Source organism: Zasmidium cellare (genome assembly GCF_010093935.1).
Source record: "Zasmidium cellare ATCC 36951 unplaced genomic scaffold M409scaffold_28, whole genome shotgun sequence".
Taxonomy (NCBI): Eukaryota; Fungi; Ascomycota; class Dothideomycetes; order Mycosphaerellales; family Mycosphaerellaceae; genus Zasmidium; species Zasmidium cellare.
This window is the reverse complement of record NW_022986972.1, coordinates 171,683-194,250: the sequence shown is the minus strand read 5'-3', so window position 1 is coordinate 194,250 and position 22,568 is coordinate 171,683. Positions and strand designations below refer to the sequence as shown.

Below are 22,568 nucleotides of genomic sequence, written 5' to 3'. Positions count from 1 at the left end.
TTCATACTCAGCCTAAACTCTCCATCGAAAGGCGACGGGCTGAGCAGAGGACCATCATGTTTCTTCCAGAAGTTCTCCACGATGACTCCACCAGAACGCCTAAAGTGTTATGTCGCACGGCTCTGACCAACGCACATAGACGAGTGCCGGGTGTCGTTCCGCTACGCTTACATTCTCGCGCAGCCGTACGAACTGCGGTGAAGATCTTCTACTTCTCCCAAGCGGTCAACGTTGGGGCCAGAACATCCCAAGCATGCACATCGCCTCGCTGTTGTATCGTATGAGGAATGTGGTGGGATGTTAAGTGGAGGGCTGGCTTTGTTTACGACATGTCTGGACGGCATCGGGAAAGAGGTGAGGTGAAGTGAGAAGCCACCACAAGCGTGAAACACAAAGAGCTTGGCAAGGGTCTGACCGTCGCCCGCCTGGTGCTCTCTGGCTGCTCTTCCACGCTTCTATTTTTATCATCACACACCCCAAACCATCATCAGGAAGTTCGCAACGGCGGCGCGTGTCTGGAGAAGCGGCGCCATCGTGAGCTATCGACGAACAAAATCCTGGTCGAGTCCCGCAGCCGGCCACTGCGACACTTCCACGCGCCCGTCCACGCCCTTCTCCTCGTCAGCCAGCTCGAGGGAGGGCAACGTCGACGGTCGAGCCAGCCCAGACCGGCGCATCGCCTGGTACGACGGAACGAAGTTGATGCGCGCCAGGAAGTAACGACTTTTTAATATCACTCGCCGCGAAGATGGGCAGGCGCAAGATCGAGATTAAGCCGAGTATGGTGTCACCGTCGTCCTGCCATTGTCCTCGTCGCGATTTGAGAGACGGCCCCTGGCTAACCATCGTTGTCCTGCAGTTCGAGACGACCGCAACCGCAGCGTCACCTTCCTCAAGCGCAAAGGCGGCCTGTTCAAGAAGGCGCACGAGCTGTCCGTCCTGTGTTCCGTCGACGTCGCTGTTGTTATCTTTGGCCACAATAAGAAGCTCTACGAGTACTCGTCCTCGGACATCAACGAGATCATCGGGAGGTTTCAATACGTATGTCAAGAGGAGTTGCGATGAGTGGACCATGCTAATGGGTTGTAGTATGGCGGTGCACACGAACACAAAGGTCCTCAGGACTTTGCAGACAAGCATGGCGGCGGAGACGACGACGACGATGAAGAGGGAGGCGAAGATATGGCAGGAGGAGAAGAGCGAGGGACACCAGCGCCTGACCACCCCATGATGCACCCCCAAATGGCACACCATCCTGGCTTCCAACACGTTCGACAAGGCACACCTTCTGGTTCACCTCCAATGCACAATGGGCAAATGCCGCAGTTCCAACGCGGACCATCGCCGCTGCCGCCAGGCATGTCGCGCCCATCTTCGCGAAACGCCCAGCACCCGTCACAACAGCAGCACATCCGCCGAACGAGCTCTAACCTGGTTCCTCAAGCGCATCAACCCCAGCCCAGCTATGCCTACACGCCGAATCCTCCCTTCTATAATCCGCAAGCGCAGATGCAACGCCCGCCAGGCCAGCCCGTACCAGGTCAAGCTTCGTACCCGCCTCCATATCCACCGCAAGCGGCACCTCATCCGCAGATGCAACAAGCTTACGTGCACGACAACCGGAGATCATCGATGCCACCAGCCTACCCAACAGGACAGCCACCGCCCCAAGCCAACATGCAACGACATCAATCTCAAGAGCACCTGCAGCCACCGCACACACAAGGACAACCGTCGCCGCAGCCACAGCAAGCCCAGAGACCTACGCCCTCGCCTCAACCGGTACAGCAGCAATTTCAGAGTCCCCCCATGCCTCAGCCCAAACCTCTACCCGCACACGCCAAGTCGCATAGCATATTCACGCCGATAGATGACAGCAGGTCTATGCTTGCGCAGCATTGGGGCGCGACGACTGCAGCAGACATGCCGCGATCAGATCCAGAGATTAAGATTGAAGGTGGTGGACCGCGGTCTGCGTCGATAGATGTGGCCGCTATGCAACGGGAGAACCAAGCAAGGGCCAACGGACTATCACCACGACCGCCACATCAGATGCCACCTCCCAAATCGCCGCAACCACCTCAGCGAACAGCCAGCCAGCCGACGATCCCCCAACCTTCGAGATCCAACACGAATCAGTCAGAGAAAAAGCCGAGATTGAGAGTGCAGATACCGAGCGAACAATCGGGTGATGAAGGAGGTACAGCAGAGTCGGGACAAGGCGAAGAGGAGGGTTCTTCGGGTGCCCAGGGTAGTGGACAACAACAGGGACAACCTTCTCATGGGGTAGTACTCCCTCCTCCATCACCAAGCGCTGGCGCTTTGTTATCGGCGGGGGCTCAAGGACCGCCCAATCCGTTTGCCCGACCAGCACCGCCGATGAGCACAAATCCACACGCAGCGAATCGAGACGCGGCTAACAATCACATCGAAACCCCGATATCAGCACTGCCGTCAAGATTCATGAACGACAACTTGCTACCCTCCCCGTCGTCCTTCTATCCTGAGTGGGGATTTGGAAGATCAGGGGATAGTAATATGCTTCCGTCGCCGCTCAACTTTCAAACGCCCGTCGTATCTAACGGATCCGGTTGGCGAGAGGAGGAGCGAAAACGAAGCAGCGAAGACCAAGAAGGGGGCGACGCGAAGAGGACGAAGTCATGAACGTCTGTCTCTTAATGCCTAAATCAATGGGAATTTGTATGCTCTCCGGCCGTATTCGAAATTGTATTTGAGTTGGGAGATGGGGGCTTGTACGGGATACGATGACTGACTGGCACTGGCACTGGGACATGATTGAAGCGCATTATCATTGTTGCTCCGGACCGATTGTCAATTTAATAAGGAACGGGGCGTTTTAAGGGGGCGCTGTCTAAGGCATCCTTGTGGGCGGAGCGGAGCGGAGTCCTATCCATAGGTGGCCCTGGGGGTGTGTTATGATAATAGATTGATTCTTTGTTTTGATGATTTGATGTTTCAATTTGGATTGTTTTCCCATAATCTGTTGAATGGATGGTGGAAGTAGACGCGGAGGCAAAAATTTCGATCTCGCTCTGGTTCGAACACAGGGCTTCCAGGCACAGAAGACTAGGTCTTCCGTTATGATCGGGAAGTAGCATAAGACTAGGTCTTATGAACACAGACTACGTCTGTGTCTCCCCTTAGATGCTGGATGTGTTGCCGCTACACCACCAGACCTGATTGTGTGAATGAGTGGCGTGGGAGTGGAAGTTGGATATGAGAGTTAGAAGGGGTCTCTCTGAGGAGTGAAGGACGTCTGGTTTGACCATCCTCCGTAGATTCGTAGTAGTACTTGGGGTTGCGAGTCGAGGTTGTAGCTCATTATGCTGGAGATGAAGTGCAAAGGTGAAGTCCACACACTCGTTAGACTTCACGTGAAGTCGCGTGGTCGATGCATGGCGTCAACCTTAAATCCTCCCGCGACGAAACATCCCCATATGCATCCTTCCAACGACTAAGCAACCCATCCCGTTCAACAACATTCACAATGACGACCGAACCCTCCCGCCTCGCCCAACTCCCCGGCTTCGATACCGCGCCTGATGTCTACGAAACCCCCGATATAGACGATTCCACCACCACAGCCAGCACGCAGCAAACGTCCCCCCGCGCTCCCTCGGAACACTCCTACACCAGCGAGGAGGAGAAAGATGATGATGAAGAAGACGGTCCCACGCGCGTCAGTACGCGACGTCTGTACCCTCAAGCTGCGCGAGATAGGTTTCGAACGCAGAGTCGCGGCGTGGATGCCAAAGGGGTGGATTTGAGCGATCGGGTGGATGGAAAGAGGAAGGGGTATAAGCTGAAGAAGGGGGTACATGGGGAAGATGAGGATGAGGGCTTGGAGGCTAGGATTGCGAGGTTGAGGAGGGAGGTGGAGGAGTGTAGAGCCCTAGCGGAGGCGGAGAAGCAGGGCGAGACGGAGGATGAGGATGAGGAGGTTGAAGGGGAGGGCGTGGTGGAGGATGTGGATGCTTTGAGTAAACTGCTCGCAGGGGTGGAAGTCCCGACTGTGAGGAAAGGACGAAAACGAAGGGGATCAATCTTCCACGACGCGCCTACGACCGCACCTGTACAACACGAAGAAGCAGCAGATCTTACAGACGAACAAACCCTCACGCGCATCTCCGCCTTCGACAACCGCCTGTCCGCCCTCGAAACCGCCCTCGGCATCTCCTCCGTGCTCGAAACAACCGACTCCCTCTTCACCCCTCTCCTCCCCAGCCTAGCACTCCTCGACAACCAACTCTCCGCCCTCACATCCGCAACCTCCCTCTCCGCCCTCGAAGCCGCCAGCTCCCGCATAAATAAACTCAAATCCGAAGCCCAACAACTCTACCACCTCCAGCTCCAACCCACCCCCTCATCAGACAACAACGACCCCACCGCCGAGAACAACGACGAAGAATCCCAAACCCCCGCCCTCCTCTCCCCAGAAGACATGAAAAAACTCCAACACCTCTACACCCTCCTGCCCAACCTGCAAGCCCTCTCGCCCACCGTCCCTGCACTCATAACGCGCCTGCGGAGTTTGAGAACGTTGCACACCACCGCGGCGACGGCGAGTCAGGATCTGGATTCTCTCGAGCAGAGACAGAATGAACTGGATCGGGAGTTGAAGATGTGGCGGGAAGGGTTGGGGAAAGTCGAGGAGGCGGTGCAGAAAGCTGATATGGCGAATGGGAAGAATGGGGCGACGGTGGAGGAGTGGGTGAAGGATTTGGAGAGGCGGATGAAGGCTTTGGGGAGGTAGAAGGAGTGAGGCCTGTTATCTCAACGATGGTTAGGCACTTTTCAATCTTCATGGACGAGCCGTGTATTTGTTCATTGACAACGATGCTTTGTCATAGCAAATGCTACAGAAACTCAATGTGGGTATCTCATTTGCCTCGTCTCATCTTCAAAATGCTGCTTTCTCCAAAGCTTCCCTTCCCACGTACCCGCTCGTTTACTCTGCCCCTCCGTGTTGCGGGTCACCCCAGACTGCCCTCAAACGAGCATCTCCTGTTCTGCTGGAGACTTTCCCAACCACTCTGTTGACCGGCGTACGGGCATCGCACGCCACTTCGGTGGCGCCTGCGCTAGGCTCGACTGTGGTCGGCGATCGAGCGCTTTTCGGTCGATGGGGCCATCCTCTATGGGGAGGTTTACTTCTGCTTCAAGATTTCTTCATCCAGAACGTCAGTCTTCATTCGCGATTGCTTTCAATAGAGTCCTGTGTCCGTCTGCGCGGAGATGGAATTGAACAGGAAGAGGCTTTGCCCACCTGTTAAGAATTCCTCACTGCCACCGTCAAGTCAGTACAACATCCCGCCGTGTGCTCCTCGGTGATGTTCAGAACTTACAAGCTCAATGTGATGTACCCATCCCGATCGGTATCGTACTTCTTAAACACATCCGTCATGCGTTTCAGACTAATGCACGCCTGCACGAACAAATCGAACGACAACACCTTCTCCCTCTCGCCATCGTCTCCCCGTCCCCGGCTGTGCGATTTCGCGTAAGTGCTGAAGAGGAGCTGGACGAATTGTGGTGAGAGTCTGTACCCAAACGCCACCAGAGCATCTTCAAACTCCCGTAATGAGATATTCCCGGATCGGTCCACGTCGAATCGGTCGAAGAGGGCTCGCCATGCGGAGAGGAAGCCCCACAATCCGCAGAACTCGTCGAAGTTTATGGTGCCGCTGCGGTCGGTGTCGAACATCCGGATCATCATTTTCACCGTGTGTGGGTCGAAGGCTGTGTAGTCCCCGTTGACGAGGGCGCGCTGGAGTTCGGCTTCGGAGAGCTGGCCGGTGCGGTTCTTGTCGACTTGGAGGAAGGTCGACCAGAGTGCGTCGCGGTCGTTGCCGTCTCGTGGCGGGGCTGTGGTGGGCGGTCGTTGGTATTCTGGGATCGGCGGGCGGTTGTGGTAGCCTTGTGGTGGAGGGCCTTGACCGTAGCTCGCTGGCGGTGGTGGAGAGGTCATGCCGTAGTTGGCGCTGCTCTGTCGTGGTGGTGGAGCGCCGCCTTGGCTGCCATAGCCGCCTTGCTGGTTGTATTGTCCCTGTGCTTGCCCCTGCCCGCCATATCTTTGAGACTGACTGTACTGGTCATATCGCGGTGAGTTCTGTCTCGCATAGTCGTTGTAGCCTTGGTTCTGTGGTGGTGGTGGATTCGAAGAGCCGTATGCGCCTGGCACGGCCGGGGCCTGGTAGTTGGCGGGGCTCTGTCGGCGGTATGGGTCGTCTTGGCCTGGTCTCAGGTTGGACGCTTGCGAAGGCGGAGGAGGGACAGGTTTGTTACGATCGTCTCGCCTGGGAGGCGGCACGCTGGAGTTGGGGTTCATCATCTGAGCAGCTTGCTCAGGCTCGGCGTGTCTGAAGTGGACGTGTCTCATCAGCGATGGGTTGGCTCAAGTAGACGTAGGAGGTGGAGTGAAAATAGAAGTCACGAATACGGCCGGACACGATGGGGGGCAAATACATACGCCGGCAGAGCATCTGGGTTGTATCCGCCTCGATTGTAGAGTCCCGACATGGTGCCCGCTCTGTCTTCGTCGAGCAGCGCGCAGACTTTGCGCTTAGATGAGCAGGAGTCGCGTGGTGTGCAGTACGTCAGTCAGAGCAGTGCCGAGTGAACCTTCGTACTGGGTGGATCCTTTCCGCGACTGCTCGAGGCAACCTGGTTGTTCAGAGGTGTGCAGCGAAGGTCAAAAGGAGGGGTTGGGTTGGGCTGGGCTGGCAAGGCTTCGTCGGTGGTTCAATAGCGACAGAGGTGGCCTGACGAAATAAATGGGCTGGGACCGGTGAGGAGCTGTGTAGTGGAGAGCTGCGGCCTCAATATCTCACGCAGGACGGCGGGAGCAAACAAAGTGTGGTGAAGCACGTTGCCTTCCTTCGTAGGGCTGTCACAAGAGAGTCCGCGTGGTGAAGACTCGACACAACGCCGAGAGCCGGATGACGACTGCGCACCCCACCACGATTCTATTTGCAGAGACTAAGGATTCCCGTCTTCACGACCGGACGACTCACCTCATCAAATTACCTTTAGTGGTACTAGGTCTTCTGGTACCTGCAGCATGCACAGCGCCTGACTGGATGACATATCTCGCTTTACGAGGGATGCTGGAGTTCTTTTGGGCACTGGTGCCGACCTTCAGCTGGACAGCATCTCGAGTAAACCGTCGTTCCTTCCTTGGACGGGTGCTCGGGTTGTGTTTGCGTATGCGATCATAAAGCCCCAGAGTATTACCGCGGACTGAGATGCGAAGGCGGCGAGAAGGAATACGAAGTCCGAGTGAGTGGCGAGTATATGCACTATACTATTAGCAGACGTAGGTGTCCAAGTACATTATACAAGAGCATTGATGGATTCCTCCTCAGAACTCGATGTTGACCTTCAAGGACTTGGTGTCCGCGGCGCGACTGAATACATCATACGCCTTCTCGATCTCGCTGAATTTGAAGTCTGGAGCACGAATCAGTAGAAGATACTGCAGGTTTTAGTATGGGTACTGACCATGCGTGATCATATCGCTGGCATCGATCTTGCCGGCAGCATACAGGTCCAACAAAGTCGGAATAGTATGTGCACTCACAAGTGCCATCGAAATCGTGACGCTTCGAGACCAGAGTTTATCGATAGACAAGTTGACGGGTTTGCCGTGTACGCCAATGTTCTGGGTAAATGCATCAGTAAAAGTCTCAGCAAGGATATTGACCGTCTTTCGGTATGCTCACCGCGATGTGTCCACCAAGACCAACCAGCTCCTGGCACATGTCGAATGTCGCGGGAATACCGACAGCCTCCATCACGACGTCAAAGCCGTCCGCTTCTCCAATGTGCTCTTTCGCTAGAGCGCGAATGTCAGAGTTGCCTTTGACATTATATGTATGTGTCGCGCCCATCTTCTTCGCCACTTGAAGACGATAGTCGTCCTGGTCAAAGAAGCAAATCTTGCGTGGTGCATACAGTTGAGCTGTGAGCCCAGCCGCCAGGCCAACCGGGCCTATGTAACGCTGTCAATCGAAAATTGGATTTTGAAGGGTTGGGGTCCATCATACCAGCGCCCACAATGGCTACGCTGCAGCCAGGCGTCACTTTGCCTGATATACAACTCGAGTCAGCCAAAGCTCTGTACTGCCACTCCATGGCACAAACATACCTCTCAAGGTGCCAACCTCAAGCCCAGTGGGAAGGATGTCGCTGAACACAAGCAGTGCACGCTCATCTGCGCCTGCAGGCACGGGAAACAAGGAGGTGTCTGCATAGCGAATACGGACGTACTCGGCTTGTGTTCCATCGTGCGTGTGCCCTAAAATCCAGCCTGCTTTCCTGCAGGAGTCGGCCATTGCTGGGAATCATAAGTATTCGGCTCTCTTCTACAAATCATTTGCCTATTCCAACGTGAGTACCTCACCTTCTCTTGCAGAACGAACAGCTTCCGCAGCATGTGATGCATCGAATCACCACCCTATCGCCCTTCTTGAAGTTTTTCAATTCGGATCCGGCTTCGGTAATGACTCCAATGCCCTCGTGGCCCAAAGTACGTCCCTTGTCGCAGGTAGGAACATCGCCTTTGAGGATGTGAAGATCTGTTCCGCAAATCGTTGTTCGTACAAGCTTCACGATTGCATCTCCACCGTCTTGAATCGTTGGCACATCTTTCTCAACCACTTTCCACTTGCCAATATCATCATACGTCAATGCCTTCATCTTTGTCATGGTGATTGTTTGGAAGCTGGTCTTGAGTTGAGGATTGAGAGAGCAGGTCGAGAGCTAGAGGGTCTGTATTTCCGGACAAAAGCTGATGTTATGGTTCTCCTCATCGTTGGCCTGCAGAATAAGACTGGAGAAATGGAGCAGCATTGTCCACCAGCGCCACTTCGCAGAGACGAGACTCCTCACGCCGGTGCATCGGAACAACAGAGGTGGCTTGTCCATGATGATGAGCTTTGACTTCTTGACATTTGAAATTGCATATTTGGAGGCGTAGTCTTCTATGCAGTGCAGAAACGAAGGAGAAGCGTTCAGGAGGTTGGAGTCCTTTTCAGAAGGGCGTTGTTTCGCGTTTCGACACCTTGATGGCGCCATGGTTTATCTACTGCCGTCAACGTCGTGCCACAGGTTCCTCGCATACTTACACAAGGAACGCAGAGGATTCACGAACCCCGCAGTGTACCTCCCTGGCGGGGTCTCCAGAATTATCAGGTGAGGTGACGTCGAAAACTCTCGCAGTACAAGGATCGCTGCCACACTCATTGGGCATGTTGGGTTTCGAGTGCCTGGCCAAGGTCGTAACGACACCATGGGCTGTCGGAGCTGCACAAACGAAGTTTGTGGAGAAAGTCTTTGCTCGGGCAGACGAAGCCAAAGGCCTCGACCGGCACTCTTCTCTTGCCGCCCAAAGCAGAGCATGTACATATCCCTACCGTTCGCAAGCTGGCTAACAAGCAGCCGGGGCTGCGATTGAGCGCTTGCTCGCTTCTGAGCACAGAGAGATGTCGGTCTCATGCGTTCCACTTTGAAGAGGGTATAGATACCGGCATCAAAGACTTCCTGCAATCCCAGATTGCCAGAAGCCGAGTCTACGAGCCGTTCCTAGGGCCTGTGGGCAGTGTTGGCGCAAGGTATTGTTGCAATTCTTGCGCAAAAGCTTGCGAGTCTTGTGTTCTTCGCTGCATCTTCGGTGCACGTTGTGTGATTTCTTCAGTATCTGCAGGTTTGGTGTACTGCTTGGGACCGCTTCTGGTCGAAGGATGGCAATACTGGGGCCATTGCGCTGGATCCTGGATGGCATGGCACAGCCACATTTTGGAGCCATGGCAGCTGCAGCAGAAGCTTGGGGTTGATCGTACGCAAATGGTGGATACGAAACAGAGGGCGAGGAAGTGTTTTCCAAATCCCTGCTGCTGTTGCGCACGACTGTCCACTTGGTGATGTTGTTGTTGGCAGGACTGTTCAATTCCGGGTAGAGATTGTAGCCGATGGTCCGAGCGCTCGGCCCGAATCCGAGCTCCCACACCTTAATCCATCGACCTCCTCTCTTCTGAGGTGAAGCTCTTAAATTATCCTCACTTCCTGAACATTGATATAATTTATCGTCCTTCGTACTGATGATACTAACATTGCAGGTCTCGCAGCTCATAGGGCTAGGTAATCAGGACCTGATGTGATCAGCAACATATGAACTGCCGAGCACGATACTTTAGGAATTGTATCAATCGCGAGCATTGGCCCTCAAAACTTTGAGCCAGTATATCAACTGCCGTATCCAAATGACTCGAGAGAGTTCAAGATGGGTGCTCAGTCACCCTCTCTTGTAATCAGCATCGGCAGTCAAGAAACAAATGCTTCAAGTTGCGAGAACTTACTTCCATCGCATAGGTATGACAACGCCACTCAGAAAGTGTTGGGCCCTACGATCAGGCGCAAACCGCCGACGACTTCAATGGTTCACGAGCACAGCAGTTCACTCACTGTGGAAGTTTGCGCACCGGCGATCCCCCGGGCGTTCGGTGAGCTAATCTACAAGGAACCCCCAGCCTTACAGCCACCAATGCCGCAAGACCGGAGAATATCCAGGGCCAAGACGCTCGATATGTTTATGCAGAAGCATTTCTTGCAGCGTTTGCTGAACTGAACGAGTAAGTCTGACGATGAACCTTATGAACTTGGTAAGTGCATTGCGATGGCCGGATCGCCTAGCAATTTTCATGTTTTGCTCTTGTGTTGCTTCGATCTGCGCCTTCGATCGGCCACCTCTCTTCGCGTCGATCTCTGCGCACGATGGGGAGCACGCAGGTCTATCATGACGCCTCGTATCTCGAAGAGGTTTGGGCTCTCTTCGGCGTCGGAGTCGTCATTCTTATCGTCCGGTTTCTAGTCCGTTTGAGGACAGTCGGACTCAGGCAGTTCCAAGGCGATGACTACATGTCGTTCGTGGTTCTTGGCTGCTACACTGCCGATGCTGTCACTGTCACTCTCGTTTACCTGGAGGGATCCAACGTGGACTACATCGGCCAAGAAGAGCGGCTAGCGACCTTCAACAAGGCTCAAATCAGCGACGTTGTCCATGGGTCGAAGATGGAGCTAGTTGCTTGGTATACATATACCGCACTGATGTGAGTATTAGTCAACATGACTCGTTTACGACTGACGGTGTGCAGTTGGGGCCTCAAAGGATGCATGTTGTTCTTCTACAACCGACTCACGTTTGGGTTGACCCAGCAGGTATGTTCTAAAGCCACATGTAACGACCTTAGATGTTGCTGATGTTCTCTCTTCCGACAGACTGTGGTCAAAGCACTCGCAGTCGTATCGTTCTTGACTTATATCGCCATGTTCTTAACCATCTCCCTCAGCTGCAGCCCTATCAGACTCAATTGGCAAGTCCAGCCAATTCCCCCACCGAAATGTACTCTTCGCAGCCAGAATTTCATTGTCTGCACAACTTTGAATGTTCTCACTGATGCTGCCCTTCTTTGTAAGTCTCCTTAACTGACTGCGCCTAGTATCCTCTCCGCTGACATAGAACATCACATAGGTGTCCCGTTACCTCTTCTCTGGAAACTGCGGATCCCCATTCGCAAGCGAATCACCTTGAGTATCCTCCTTGGATCAGGTATATTCATCATCACCGCTGCGATCGTCCGCATCGTCATGACTCTGGGCTCTCATCCATCTGCTCTCACCATCAATCGATGGGGCGTGCGCGAAACGATAGCGGGAATCGCAGCTGTGAATGCGCCTATCATGAAGCCAAGTACGCGTTGCTGCGCTTTCCGAGAAGTCTTCGGGGATGCTGACCATACCTAGTGTTCAAGAAATCGTTCTGGAATCGAGAATATAGACTTCGAGCCGAAGAACGAAATCGCCGCCGGCAAGGCTCCGACAATTCAGGCAACGGCTCCAGCGGCAAATCGAGCCGACTAAGCAGGCTGAACACAATGCTTCGAAAGCCCGAACCCATCGAACTCATCGAGTACTCCGCCAGCGTCAGTAAGAACAGCAAGACCACGAAAACGGACACCACATGTGGGTCAAAGAGCCAGTGTACAACCGCAAGGACGACTTATATCGAAGCGGAAGGAATTGCGCAGGAGAACGCGAGCCAAGAGTGCTTCATACAAAAGCCACAGCGCGCAGCGCAAGGAGATGGGAGCCGAGACCTCGATATTGAGCGAGCTGCACCATTGCATGTGCACCCTGGCGTTCTCGTGGATGACTTGTATATGGCTCCGGCGGTCCGGCCTGAAGTTCTTTCAGCGCCAGAGCGAACTCTGGAATGGCATGCTGGGAGGCCATACAGGTCTAGTCTGCTGTGAAGACACATCGGCGCCTGGTCGACATGTGCTTTTGTGGACAGGCGAGTGCGTGCTGAACAACGGCCTCATCCTTGCGTATGCACGAGGAGGATCGATGAAGATCAAGGGAGTGAAAAAGGGGTTACGAGCAAGAGACATTTTGGGAACGACAGCACCAAAGCTTGGGAAAAGCTCTTTTTGCACTATTTTGTGGGACCACAGTACAATCGCACCGTAGACGAGACCTATGATGCGATGAAATTGCAATGTAGATACCATTTACTTCGATCTGATAGATTGGACTTGATAGATGAGTTGGATCACTTCCATGTTGGATGTAAGTCTTCTATGCTGAAATATGTCACTACAGCGTTGGTAGCTACGTATGATCGGTATGAAAGACATGGCTTGTCTAGTCTTTCGGCGAATGCTCAGCAGTGTGTTTTAGATGCGAGTGAATGTTCGGAAAAATCAAGGGTAATGAGGCCACCAACACGATCCATGCTACTTTAAATCCTCGACGATTTCACCACGATTACGGAAGTACATATTTCGGACCTTATGACATTGACGTGGTCGGAGACAGGGCACTTTGTACAACGCTATATTCTGTCAAGCACTAGTACAACCATCATGTTCAACTCGATCCGTCGCTCTAAGCTCTGGTCTTCTGGATATGATCGATAGCCTCAAGGACTGTAACTACAAGTCAGCATGTCTTATCCAAAGAAACAAACGTTGAACTCACCATAACCAACGAAGACCTTTGGGTTCTCTGTTGTCTGAATTAGCACGCTTTCATGTGATCAAGACCTTATGGAACATACCTGTCGCTGGGAAGTGACCCAGCCCAGCCATGGCTTGGTGTTTTCCTCCTGGAATCTTATCACCTGCAGAGGGGGTGAAAGTTAGCAAGTCTCAAATTTGGTAATTTATCTCGGACAATCGGCCCCTTCGTGATGCAGCCAGCAATGTTGTTCATAGCACGGCCGTATCACAGTGGGAGATCCTGACATCATTCGATATGACTTACATGTCTTCTGCGCCATCTCTGGCGTGTTGGACCAGTCGTATTCGCCCGTCAACATGTAGACTGGGCAGGCCTTTGTGTCGATGTCTTTCATCCTGGAACGGCCGTCCCAGCCGCCGAAGTACATGTCGAGATCGCCGCTGTGGCGAGTCAGTGTTGTCTGTTTGAGTGCTCAAGGAGCGGGTATATGACTTACTGGAAGATGCCATACGCCTGCGCTGAGTACAAGTGCCAGATCAATTGGCGGTTCTTAAGGGGTGCAGTGGGAGACATCATGCCGTAGATCCACTCAGGGTCTGTTCGCGCAAAATTTAATTAGCTATGCGGTCCCGCATATCCTGCATGCTCCTAGTATACTTCAAACTTACTGTACAGCGCTTGGTTGACATATGGCGAGCGGTCGTTCCACTGCCTGTCCATGTCGAGGTAGTCGGAGCCTTGAAGGGGGATTGTGCCGACGCAGCCGACTTCTTTGTAGCGGATCGCGCAGGCCAAGCTGATCTGTCCGGCCATGGAGGCACCGCAGATGATCGGCTTGTTAAGGTTCAACTTCTTCACGAAGGCGGCGATGCAACCGACGTAGGCGTCTGTAGCGATTATTAGCGCCAACCCGATTAGGAAGCTGTGGGCTTGGCATACCTTCGGTGTTGGTGTGGTTGCCTGGCCAATATCTGCGATGGACCGCATTAGCAGAGCATAATCGGAATCATTCTAACGGAGATACTCACCCTTGGTATGGGAAACTGCGACCGTGGGCTGGCAGATCAAGGGCGAACATGCTGCACTTCTTGCGCATACGCTCGTCGTTCATGACGCCGTGGTATTGTCTGCTATCGCTGCCAGCGGTGTGCAAGAACACTATCTGCTGATCACCATCACCGGCGTGTTCGTAGAAGACCTTGCTCCAACGTCAGCGATACTAGCCATTTCCGGGCATATGAACACACTTACTTTGCACTTGCCCCAGATGGGAGAAGTGATATAAACGTAGCGACCCGTGATATTATCTTCGTCCACCTCGGGCTCATCGTCTGCCGGGGTAGGGCCAGAGTGTGCATCATGGATGAGTTCGAGCACTCGCCTCCAGATGTGCGTCCAGCGGGCGAACGACTGTTGATCACCTTCGACCGTGATACCTTCTTGCTTGATGTTCATCCCAAACATTCCTTTGCCCTCGTCAGCATCTCTGCCAGATAGTCTCCGTCTCATTGCTGGTCTCTACAGGTAGCAAAGGGTATGAGGACCAAGGTCATTACTCACCCCAGTAGGATTGGTATGGCATGACTGGAGTCTGTTTCATGAACTCTTGCCATTGCTCTGGAAGAGCACCCAGTACGAACTCGGCATCCTTGGCCTTTCCACTATGGATCTCAACCTTGCCGTCGGTGACAGTTACAAGAATGGCACTGTCGGATCCACCGGACTTGATACCAAACGTAGCAGGACCAATAATCGCCCTTGTATCGGCGAAAGCCTTCAATTGTCCGTCATCCTGAGCAGCCTTCTGAGCCTTGGGCAGGGCAGCAGAGAGAACTGAGGGCAAGTCTGACCAAGCATGTGCCATATTGTTTGAATGATTCCCGTTTACTTTCTGTCTTTTGGGTCTGGGCATATCGTGAACTACGAGAGGGATCTAAGAGATATATATGCTTGTGACACCACCAAGGTCACCATGCATGAAGAGTTCAAATCAGATTCGATGAAACGGAGACGGTATCTACGTACTGGGGGTTTCTGGTCCTTCTTTTATACCTTCCAGACCCATTCCTACGGTCTTTTCGAATGCTATTCGTCGTTCGTACCTGTTCTGACAGCTTTCCCTCACCAAAGAGCTCCTTGAGATGAGGGAAGAATGCGGGGAATTGAAGTTTGTTGGTGGGAAGCACACAGCCACGCAATCACAGTCTTGTGTCGTTTCCACGATGATCGCGGGCGTGCGGAGGTGAGTGCGTCCCACGCGTCGTCGTCTCGAGGCCAAGTGCCCTAGAGAACGTCAAATTATTCCCGGCCAACGTCTTGCCCGTACCTGGTATCTCTGGTATTGACGTATGTGGGGCGGCTTATTTGAGTCCCCCGCTCTAGCTCGGCTTAGAACAGCGAGCAAAGAGCTCATGACGCAGAGACAGGAATTGTTAGTTCACTCATCAACTTCTTCACATCCCAAGTCTTCACTCTGGCGAGGCCAACAAAGAGAAGAAAGACCGTTCCAAGCACGAAGCCAGCCACGACAGCAACAGACACAGAAACGGTCAAGATGGCAAATCTACCCTTCAAGGTAGGCGATATCGGAGCAGCTTTCGTATTGCAGAATCTGACTTCTTGCAGTTGAACAATCCTGAATTGTTCCGTGACAAGGCTCTTGTTGGGGGCAACTGGATCGACAGCAAGACGAGCAAACGTTTCGATGTCGTCGGTAGGTTTTCTTGTTGCGAGATCGTTATGAGCGTGCTCTGATTGTGCAGATCCCGGCAATGGCAAGGTCTGGGCCACGGCTCCAGACATGGGTCCTGACGATGTCGACGATGCACTGAAGGCATCACACGCTGCGTTCCAGGATTACCGGAAGGTCAACCCAAGAACAAGAGCACAGTGGCTGCTGAAGTGGGACCAACTCATTCGCGAGAACCGAGACGACCTGGCTCAGATCGTGACCTACGAATGCGGAAAGCCCATCTTCGAATCCCAAGGAGAGCTGGATTATGCTCTTGGCTTCACATGGTGGTTTGCAGGCGAGGCTGAAAGAGTCCAGGGAACGATGCAGGTTCCAGCGGCACCAGGTCGACGAGTGTTCACCGTCAAGCAGCCCATTGGTGTGGCTGTAGCCTTGGTCCCATGGAACTTCCCCATCGCTATGATCTTGCGAAAGGCAGGAGCTGCATTGGCTGCTGGTTGTACCATGATCGTCAAGCCCTCTCCAGAGACCCCATTCTCTGTTGGAGCGCTGGCATATCTCGCAGAGAAGGCAGGCTTCCCCAAGGGAGTGTTCAGTGTCATGCCGACTAGCCTCGAAACCACACCAGCTCTCAGCGAATCTCTCTGCCGACACCCCCTGACCAAGAAGGTGACTTTCACTGGCAGCACCCGAGTCGGAAAGCTCGTAGCGAAGATTTGCAGCGACGGCCTCAAAAAGTGCACTTTGGAGCTTGGTGGTAACTGCCCGTTCCTCGTCTTTGATGATGCGGACCTGGAACAAGCAGCAACTCGTAAGTGTATGCGTTGTCAATGACAGTCTTTTGGCTGACTCTCCACAGAGCTCATGGCTCTCAAATGGCGACACGCCGGTCAAGCATGTATCACCGCGAATCGAGTATATGTCCAGAAGGGAGTGTATGAAAAGTTCACCCAAATCCTTTCAGCCAAGACGAAAGAGCTTGTCGTCGGACACGGAGCCGATAAGAAGACCACAATGGGCCCAGTCACCACCGATCGTAGTTTGGACAAGGCGGCTGCCCAGGTCGAAGATGCGCAGAAGAATGGCGGAAAAGTCTTGTTGGGAGGCAAGAAGCTGCACGGTACACCGGGATACGACGGATACTTCTTCGAGCCCACGGTCATCACTGGCGCGAAAGACTCCATGTTGATCGCCCGGGAGGAGACGTTTGCGCCTGTCATGGCTCTGTTTGAGTTCGATACCGAGGAAGAGGCCGTCCAAAGAGCGAACGACACCAGTATGGGTTTGGCCAGCTACTTCTTCACGAAGAACGTAGACCGGACCTGGAGGCTGCTGGAAAACCTGGAGGCTGGCATGATCGGTTCGTATCTCGCATGCTCCCAACATGGTGTTCTCACTGACAACTGATAGGAATGAACACTGGCAACTCTTCAGCCGCTGAGTCACCGTTCGGCGGTATCAAGGAGTCCGGATATGGCAAGGAATCCGGCAAGGACGTGGCCATCCAGGAGTACATGGTGAGTAGTGTCGTATCGTGTTCGGCGCGCTGTGCAAAGCTGACCCCTTTCCTCCAGATTACCAAGACTGGCACCTTGACGCTATCCGACCACTACTAGGTAGCACTAGCAGTATGCTTGTAGATGAAATAAAATGTAACGTGGAACATATGGATGTTGTTGTTGGTGCACCATCCGGAACCGGGACCGGTGAAGATTCGAAGGTTGCCGCCGTTGCCAAGCCTGAAAAGGACAGTGCTGTTCGTTCAGCTGCTACGTATTGGGCGTAGCGCACAAGGCTGTGCCTCATATATCTCGTTGATGCCTTCCCTATTTTCACCCCTACCATGTCTTTCTCTTCCCCGGAGGCACGTTCACAAAATGGCGGGATCACACAGCTTCGATTTAGATTTTGAGAATATGCTGAAAGATGTGCGCGAGCCTGCAGTTCAAGAATTAATTGAAGATCAAAAGAAGGTCCGGGAAACAAGCCGAGGTCTTACAGAATCTTTGAGCCTACGATCCAAACATGAAGCCGTTGTATCGCAAAACCCAGAATGGTTACGGATGCTGCTGCAAAGAGACCCAGAGCTCTCGGAGAACATCGTTGCAGAAGCGTTCCAACACAAGGACAAAGAATGTATACGAGCATTTTTGGACTTTGGATGGGATATCAACACTTCTATCTGGGCGTTCAGCCCGCTCTGGTAAATAAACTACGCTCCACTATAGACTGGCTGTACTAATTGGGTTCACAGCTTCGCGGTTGATGACAAGGACTTCATGAGATGGCTCATCGACCAAGGAGCTGACATCAATGCTCTCAACAGCCTTGGCCAGCCCGTTCTCGCCAAGGCAATCGCATCGGGTGACTTTCAGGTGGTGTCTTTCCTCCTTGTAGAAGGGGCAGACTTGATGCTTGGAGATCTCCTGCATAGTGCTGTTGAGAGAAAGAACGAGCGGGAAGGTGCCGAATTGGTTGAATTCCTTGCATCGAAAGGGCCTGATGTCAACGCGCTTCGCTACACGAATCCAACTGCCTCCCGGCAGATGGCCATGTCTTTTCTCCCTACGCCTCTCTATCTGGCCGTTGAGAGGGAGAACATTCCGGTCGCGCGAGCTCTCCTCAGACATGGCGCTGACCCAGCTCGGAGGGTTCTTTGTCAGGGGCATAAGGGCCAAAGTGCGCTAGAGAGAGTGCGCTCCATCAACAATCCCGAAATATCTGCCTTATTCCGTGGTACCCCTTCGAAAATCTAGGCGGCCGATGATTCCAAGGACGGTTTCTGTCGCAAAAACACACGTCCACTTTGCGGCAGTTCACATTACCTATATTCGGGAGCAGCACATCAAAGCATGCCCTCATGTATCCCGTCTCTCCATTCGGGACACGTTTCAGCAGCAAATTGTTGGTGTGAGGCTCCTCTGCTTATGCACAACTCTTCCAGATCTATACCGTTGGCAACTTGACAGTTCCATGCAGCCACCATGGATCTTGCAACTCAACCATGTTTCTCTATAATGGAATGTACGCATTGAGCTGGTGGCCCAAGTCTGCGGCGAACCGATTGCTGGAGATGTGGTAGATTGCGTCCGAGGTCCAGCAATCGAAGTGCCAGCAGTACAAGGGGCAGCAGCCGAAGACTCAGCAGCTGACAATTGAGAAAGCCTCCAGGTCAGATCATATCTGTGTCTTCTCCAGGCTTAGTTGCGGTTATAATGGAAAGAGTTCCATCATGAAATTAGAATCTATACACTCACTATTCGCTAAAAGATCTACGGAGAGCCCAACTCGGCCGGAGATCGCTGTGCAGGATGCCTGGGACTCCTCCAATTCGGAGCGTCGAGTTCGTGTCTCGCTTTCCAATCCGAGGCCAGCTCTGAGGGCTTGTTGTACGCGTTGAGCTCACTCAACTGTCCCGACATCGCCTCATGCTTCGTAATTGTGCCAGGGAACCCTCCCAGTGGATACTGTGCGAGTGCTGTGCTGCTTGAAAATTCCCCGGCAGACTTGTTGGCTTTGGCACGACGCCGGAAGCAAAATACAACAACGGCAGCGGCAATTGCAAACACCGCGCAAGTGGTGCCCACTGCGATACCTGCAATGGCGCCTGAAGACAAGGCAGGCTCCCCAACTCTACCTTCACCAGCCCCAGATAGAGCACTTGAAGCGTCGCTCGGTGCTGCACTTGTTTCTGACGAGGCGCCGCCTGTGTGAGACCTTGTCTCGTTGCTGGTACAATTATTCAATGCGACAAGCCTGCTGGTCGTCGACGTAGTATTCGCATTCCACAGTGTGAACGAGTCCGTCTCGTAGTCGACCATCAGGTAGGCAGCCTGGAAGAAATGGCGTCCCAGGATTGCAGGTTTATTCCCAAGAGCTGCACTTGTAGGGCCTAGCATGATTTCGCGAACGGTTTCGTTGGCTTTGATAGCTCCATCTTGCTCGACGTTTGTAGGAGGTACGACAAGAAGCTCGTTGGGGAATTCAAAGTCAATTGAATCTCCGATACTGATGGTCAGGCTGCCCTGGTAGCTGTCTTCAATTCAGCATTTCGCAAGCTAATACATACGGGAGTCAATCAAGACTTACACGTTGTCCGGATAGTAACCAACGCCTTGAAAGGCAAGACCATTGCCGCCAACAGGACCAAAGCTTTGCGTCTGGGTGGCAGCTTCAAACCTGGTGTAAGGAGTATCGGATGGCATCGTGAGGATCAAAGGGTAATCGGGGAGGATGCATGCCGTCATCTGATTTGGACTGAGTAGACTGTACTTTGTTGAATTTGGAAACGTCAGAACAAGGTCTGATATGGTGACCATCATCCCCGAGTTGCAGTCAGGGTAGGTAGGCGTGCTCATTGGTCTCGTGTAGTTTGTTCCCTGGATTCGCCCCGAATCGTATCCGCCAAATACGATCTGCCCGTCCGTTTGTGTTGTTGCGCCCTGGACGCCCCACCACCAGGAATATGCTCTCGATGTTATCGCATCCATTCTCTTCAAGGCGTTCAAAAGCGTCGAGTTAATGCCAAGGCCGAACTGACTCTGAGTGTCATATGTATCAAAGATTGGAAATCCGGGCATGCCGAGAGCAAACTTGTCGATTGTAGCGTTTCCAACGCTGAATTCGTCGTTGACCCATTCGCTTTCCCAGATATGAAGATCAAGAGTCCGCGCTGTATCGCTTGGATCACCGCCAGCTGCGTTCACATCGCTTGCTTTTTGGCTAGTCGACGAGTCTTCGGGGTCATACAACCCACCGCGCACCGTGAGGCAGCCCGTGGGTGAGGTCCAGCTCGAGTTGCAGAAGTAAACACTGCTGTTGTAGAGCCAGGTATCGTTGAGGTAAGGCTGTGGCATCATGGACAAGTTTTGGGGCGGCGTGCCGACGGCGATAGGAACTCCGCGCATGAGTTGTCGGTTCGATAACGTGACATCGGTCACAGGTAAAGAGAATACCAGGGTGTTATCGCAGTCCTGTAGGGAAAGCGATACGAAAGAAAGAAAGATTAAGCGTAGGTGTAACATAGTGACGACTCGAACAAGAGTAAGCAAACAACTTGAAGGCCAGCGTGTGCAGGTGTGCAACTAAACAGTACAAGTTTGGCGCTCACCAACACGATATGGAGAGCGAAGAGCAGCTCTCCTCCGATCGTTGGGATCGTTGGCGCTCAGCTGCCGTCGCCCCTTAAGCTGCTACCATGTCTATGCGGCGCAGCACCAGGGTGAAACTATCGGCTGCCATAGCGCGAAGTAGGAGTGCAAATCGCTATGAAACATGTCAAATTTCTACTGCCATGCTTTTGCGCTCCGACAATTTGCACAGCTCACATGGTATTGAGTTCATAGACTCTGCTTATTCTTTCCAAAAGGCTCCAATTGTGAATCCTGACCCTTACCGATTGCTCTGCGAGCCCAGAAGCGGCTGGTAGTTGCCGAAGGTCAGCAAGTGAGTCTCCATGCGCTGCATGTTCAGTGGAGATGACATGGTCAGGTTCGTTGCAGCAGAATGGTGCCGATGCGAGATAGCAGAGAAGACCGCGGCTATTGAAACGTAGACGTGAGGTCAAGCCAATGGCGGCCCGAGACGATGCTTCCCGCTTGGCGCTGAACTTCTTCTGACTGCACGTCGAATCTCCTATCTTTGTCGTCGACTGTGCCGTCTCATCTCGCTTGGAGAATTGACGCAACTCATTAGCGTCCTGTATGCTTGAGGCATGCGGACGATATAAACAGCATGTAGCAGCTATTCGCTCCGGGTAAGTCGATCAAGCTCACTTCAATCCGCCGATGTACAACCACCGGTCCAGCATTCTGCGATCCTACATTATAGCAGCGGGCACTCTGCTATGTCTGGGTGCTCTGCTACTTCACTACTCTGCAAGGCAAACACCTTTAACCCCATCCGACGTCCTAGACACCCGGCGGTTTGACGACGAATTTCCACGAAAGATATGGCAGACATGGGAACAATACCCGCAGGACATGGACGACGAGCTGCAGAGACTATCGAAGACATGGACGGACATGAATCGGGAATATCGCTATGAGCTCCTGACCAGCGAGTCTGCCACAACATACGTGCGAGAGCATTTCAAAGAGCAGCCGCAAATAATCCAGGCATTCGAGAAGATTGACCACCCAATCCTTCGAGCCGACCTGATCCGATACTTGACGCTGCTTGCGGAAGGCGGCGTTTATACCGACATCGACACGGACTGCTCAAGGCCAATTCGAGAATGGGTTCCGCAAGGCTTGCTGAATGTAAGCAATGTTGTCTTGGGCATTGAGATCGATTCGCGAGGTGAAGAGCCCAGGCCAGACTTGAAAGTGCCTGCAGGCCTTTGTCAGTGGACAATTATGTCGAAACCCCAACATCCCGTTATACAGCATGTTGTGGACCAGGTTGTCACACAGCTGAACGACTTCGAGGAGGACAACGAAAACTCCGCCGTGCTTACTTACGATGTTGTTATGAAGACCACGGGACCACGAGTGTTCACGGCTGCTATTCTGAACGCTTTGACCAAACGGACTGGCCAGAACATCACCTACAAGGACCTTTCCGAAATCGACAGGCCCAAGCTGATTGGCGACGTGCTAATTCTACCCGTGAGCGCTTTTGCGTCGGGTCAGGATCATTCAGGCAGCAAACCATGGGGCAACGAGGAGCAACTTGTGTCGCACCACTGGAGGGGCCATCAGGGCTGGAATGCTCACGTTGAAGACCAGTAGACTTGATTCAGCGAAATGCAAGGGAGCCGTTCTTGCGATCCGCGCATGGAGTTAGTCCTGGTAAAAATTAGGGGTAGACTGGGAGACAAAGATAAGTCAAAGACCGC

At 53.1% G+C, this 22,568-nt stretch overlaps 10 protein-coding genes across 10 annotated transcripts; 6 read left to right on the top strand and 4 right to left on the bottom strand.

The window, feature by feature from the left end:
- Positions 1-748: 748 nt before the first annotated feature.
- Positions 749-2,664, top strand: M409DRAFT_68170 (uncharacterized protein; the record flags this gene model as incomplete). The annotated part of the gene is made up of 3 exons (XM_033817711.1): positions 749-779; positions 860-1,041; positions 1,090-2,664. The coding sequence occupies 3 exons, from the start codon at positions 749-751 to the stop codon at positions 2,662-2,664; spliced, it is 1,788 nt and encodes a 595-aa protein (XP_033664799.1).
- An 844-nt stretch (positions 2,665-3,508) lies between these two features.
- M409DRAFT_68169 (uncharacterized protein) lies at positions 3,509-4,774 on the top strand (the record flags this gene model as incomplete). The annotated part of the gene is made up of 1 exon (XM_033817710.1): positions 3,509-4,774. One exon carries the CDS (start codon positions 3,509-3,511, stop codon positions 4,772-4,774), a length of 1,266 nt encoding a protein of 421 aa, XP_033664798.1.
- Positions 4,775-5,225: 451 nt separating this feature from the next.
- Positions 5,226-6,540, bottom strand: M409DRAFT_68168 (uncharacterized protein; the record flags this gene model as incomplete). Its single annotated transcript, XM_033817709.1, has 3 exons — positions 5,226-5,304; positions 5,367-6,380; positions 6,491-6,540. The coding sequence occupies 3 exons, from the start codon at positions 6,538-6,540 to the stop codon at positions 5,226-5,228; spliced, it is 1,143 nt and encodes a 380-aa protein (XP_033664797.1).
- Positions 6,541-7,381: 841 nt separating this feature from the next.
- On the bottom strand, positions 7,382-8,727 carry M409DRAFT_68167 (uncharacterized protein; the record flags this gene model as incomplete). The annotated part of the gene is made up of 6 exons (XM_033817708.1): positions 7,382-7,470; positions 7,522-7,681; positions 7,743-8,011; positions 8,067-8,108; positions 8,168-8,356; positions 8,442-8,727. The coding sequence occupies 6 exons, from the start codon at positions 8,725-8,727 to the stop codon at positions 7,382-7,384; spliced, it is 1,035 nt and encodes a 344-aa protein (XP_033664796.1).
- A 2,064-nt stretch (positions 8,728-10,791) lies between these two features.
- On the top strand, positions 10,792-12,329 carry M409DRAFT_25683 (uncharacterized protein; the record flags this gene model as incomplete). The annotated part of the gene is made up of 5 exons (XM_033807793.1): positions 10,792-11,126; positions 11,172-11,235; positions 11,296-11,488; positions 11,549-11,767; positions 11,821-12,329. 5 exons carry the CDS (start codon positions 10,792-10,794, stop codon positions 12,327-12,329), a joined length of 1,320 nt encoding a protein of 439 aa, XP_033664795.1.
- A 634-nt stretch (positions 12,330-12,963) lies between these two features.
- M409DRAFT_57016 (uncharacterized protein) lies at positions 12,964-14,902 on the bottom strand (the record flags this gene model as incomplete). Its single annotated transcript, XM_033813487.1, has 10 exons — positions 12,964-13,004; positions 13,057-13,083; positions 13,136-13,198; positions 13,342-13,478; positions 13,535-13,634; positions 13,707-13,925; positions 13,978-14,009; positions 14,067-14,236; positions 14,290-14,549; positions 14,599-14,902. 10 exons carry the CDS (start codon positions 14,900-14,902, stop codon positions 12,964-12,966), a joined length of 1,353 nt encoding a protein of 450 aa, XP_033664794.1.
- Positions 14,903-15,592: 690 nt separating this feature from the next.
- On the top strand, positions 15,593-17,346 carry M409DRAFT_57015 (uncharacterized protein; the record flags this gene model as incomplete). The annotated part of the gene is made up of 6 exons (XM_033813486.1): positions 15,593-15,613; positions 15,664-15,751; positions 15,801-16,541; positions 16,590-17,090; positions 17,141-17,247; positions 17,305-17,346. 6 exons carry the CDS (start codon positions 15,593-15,595, stop codon positions 17,344-17,346), a joined length of 1,500 nt encoding a protein of 499 aa, XP_033664793.1.
- Positions 17,347-17,607: 261 nt separating this feature from the next.
- M409DRAFT_57014 (uncharacterized protein) lies at positions 17,608-18,486 on the top strand (the record flags this gene model as incomplete). Its single annotated transcript, XM_033813485.1, has 2 exons — positions 17,608-17,933; positions 17,985-18,486. The coding sequence occupies 2 exons, from the start codon at positions 17,608-17,610 to the stop codon at positions 18,484-18,486; spliced, it is 828 nt and encodes a 275-aa protein (XP_033664792.1).
- A 516-nt stretch (positions 18,487-19,002) lies between these two features.
- Positions 19,003-20,586, bottom strand: M409DRAFT_25679 (uncharacterized protein; the record flags this gene model as incomplete). Its single annotated transcript, XM_033807792.1, has 2 exons — positions 19,003-19,762; positions 19,820-20,586. 2 exons carry the CDS (start codon positions 20,584-20,586, stop codon positions 19,003-19,005), a joined length of 1,527 nt encoding a protein of 508 aa, XP_033664791.1.
- A 930-nt stretch (positions 20,587-21,516) lies between these two features.
- M409DRAFT_57012 (glycosyltransferase family 32 protein) lies at positions 21,517-22,461 on the top strand (the record flags this gene model as incomplete). Its single annotated transcript, XM_033813484.1, has 1 exon — positions 21,517-22,461. One exon carries the CDS (start codon positions 21,517-21,519, stop codon positions 22,459-22,461), a length of 945 nt encoding a protein of 314 aa, XP_033664790.1.
- Positions 22,462-22,568: the final 107 nt, after the last annotated feature.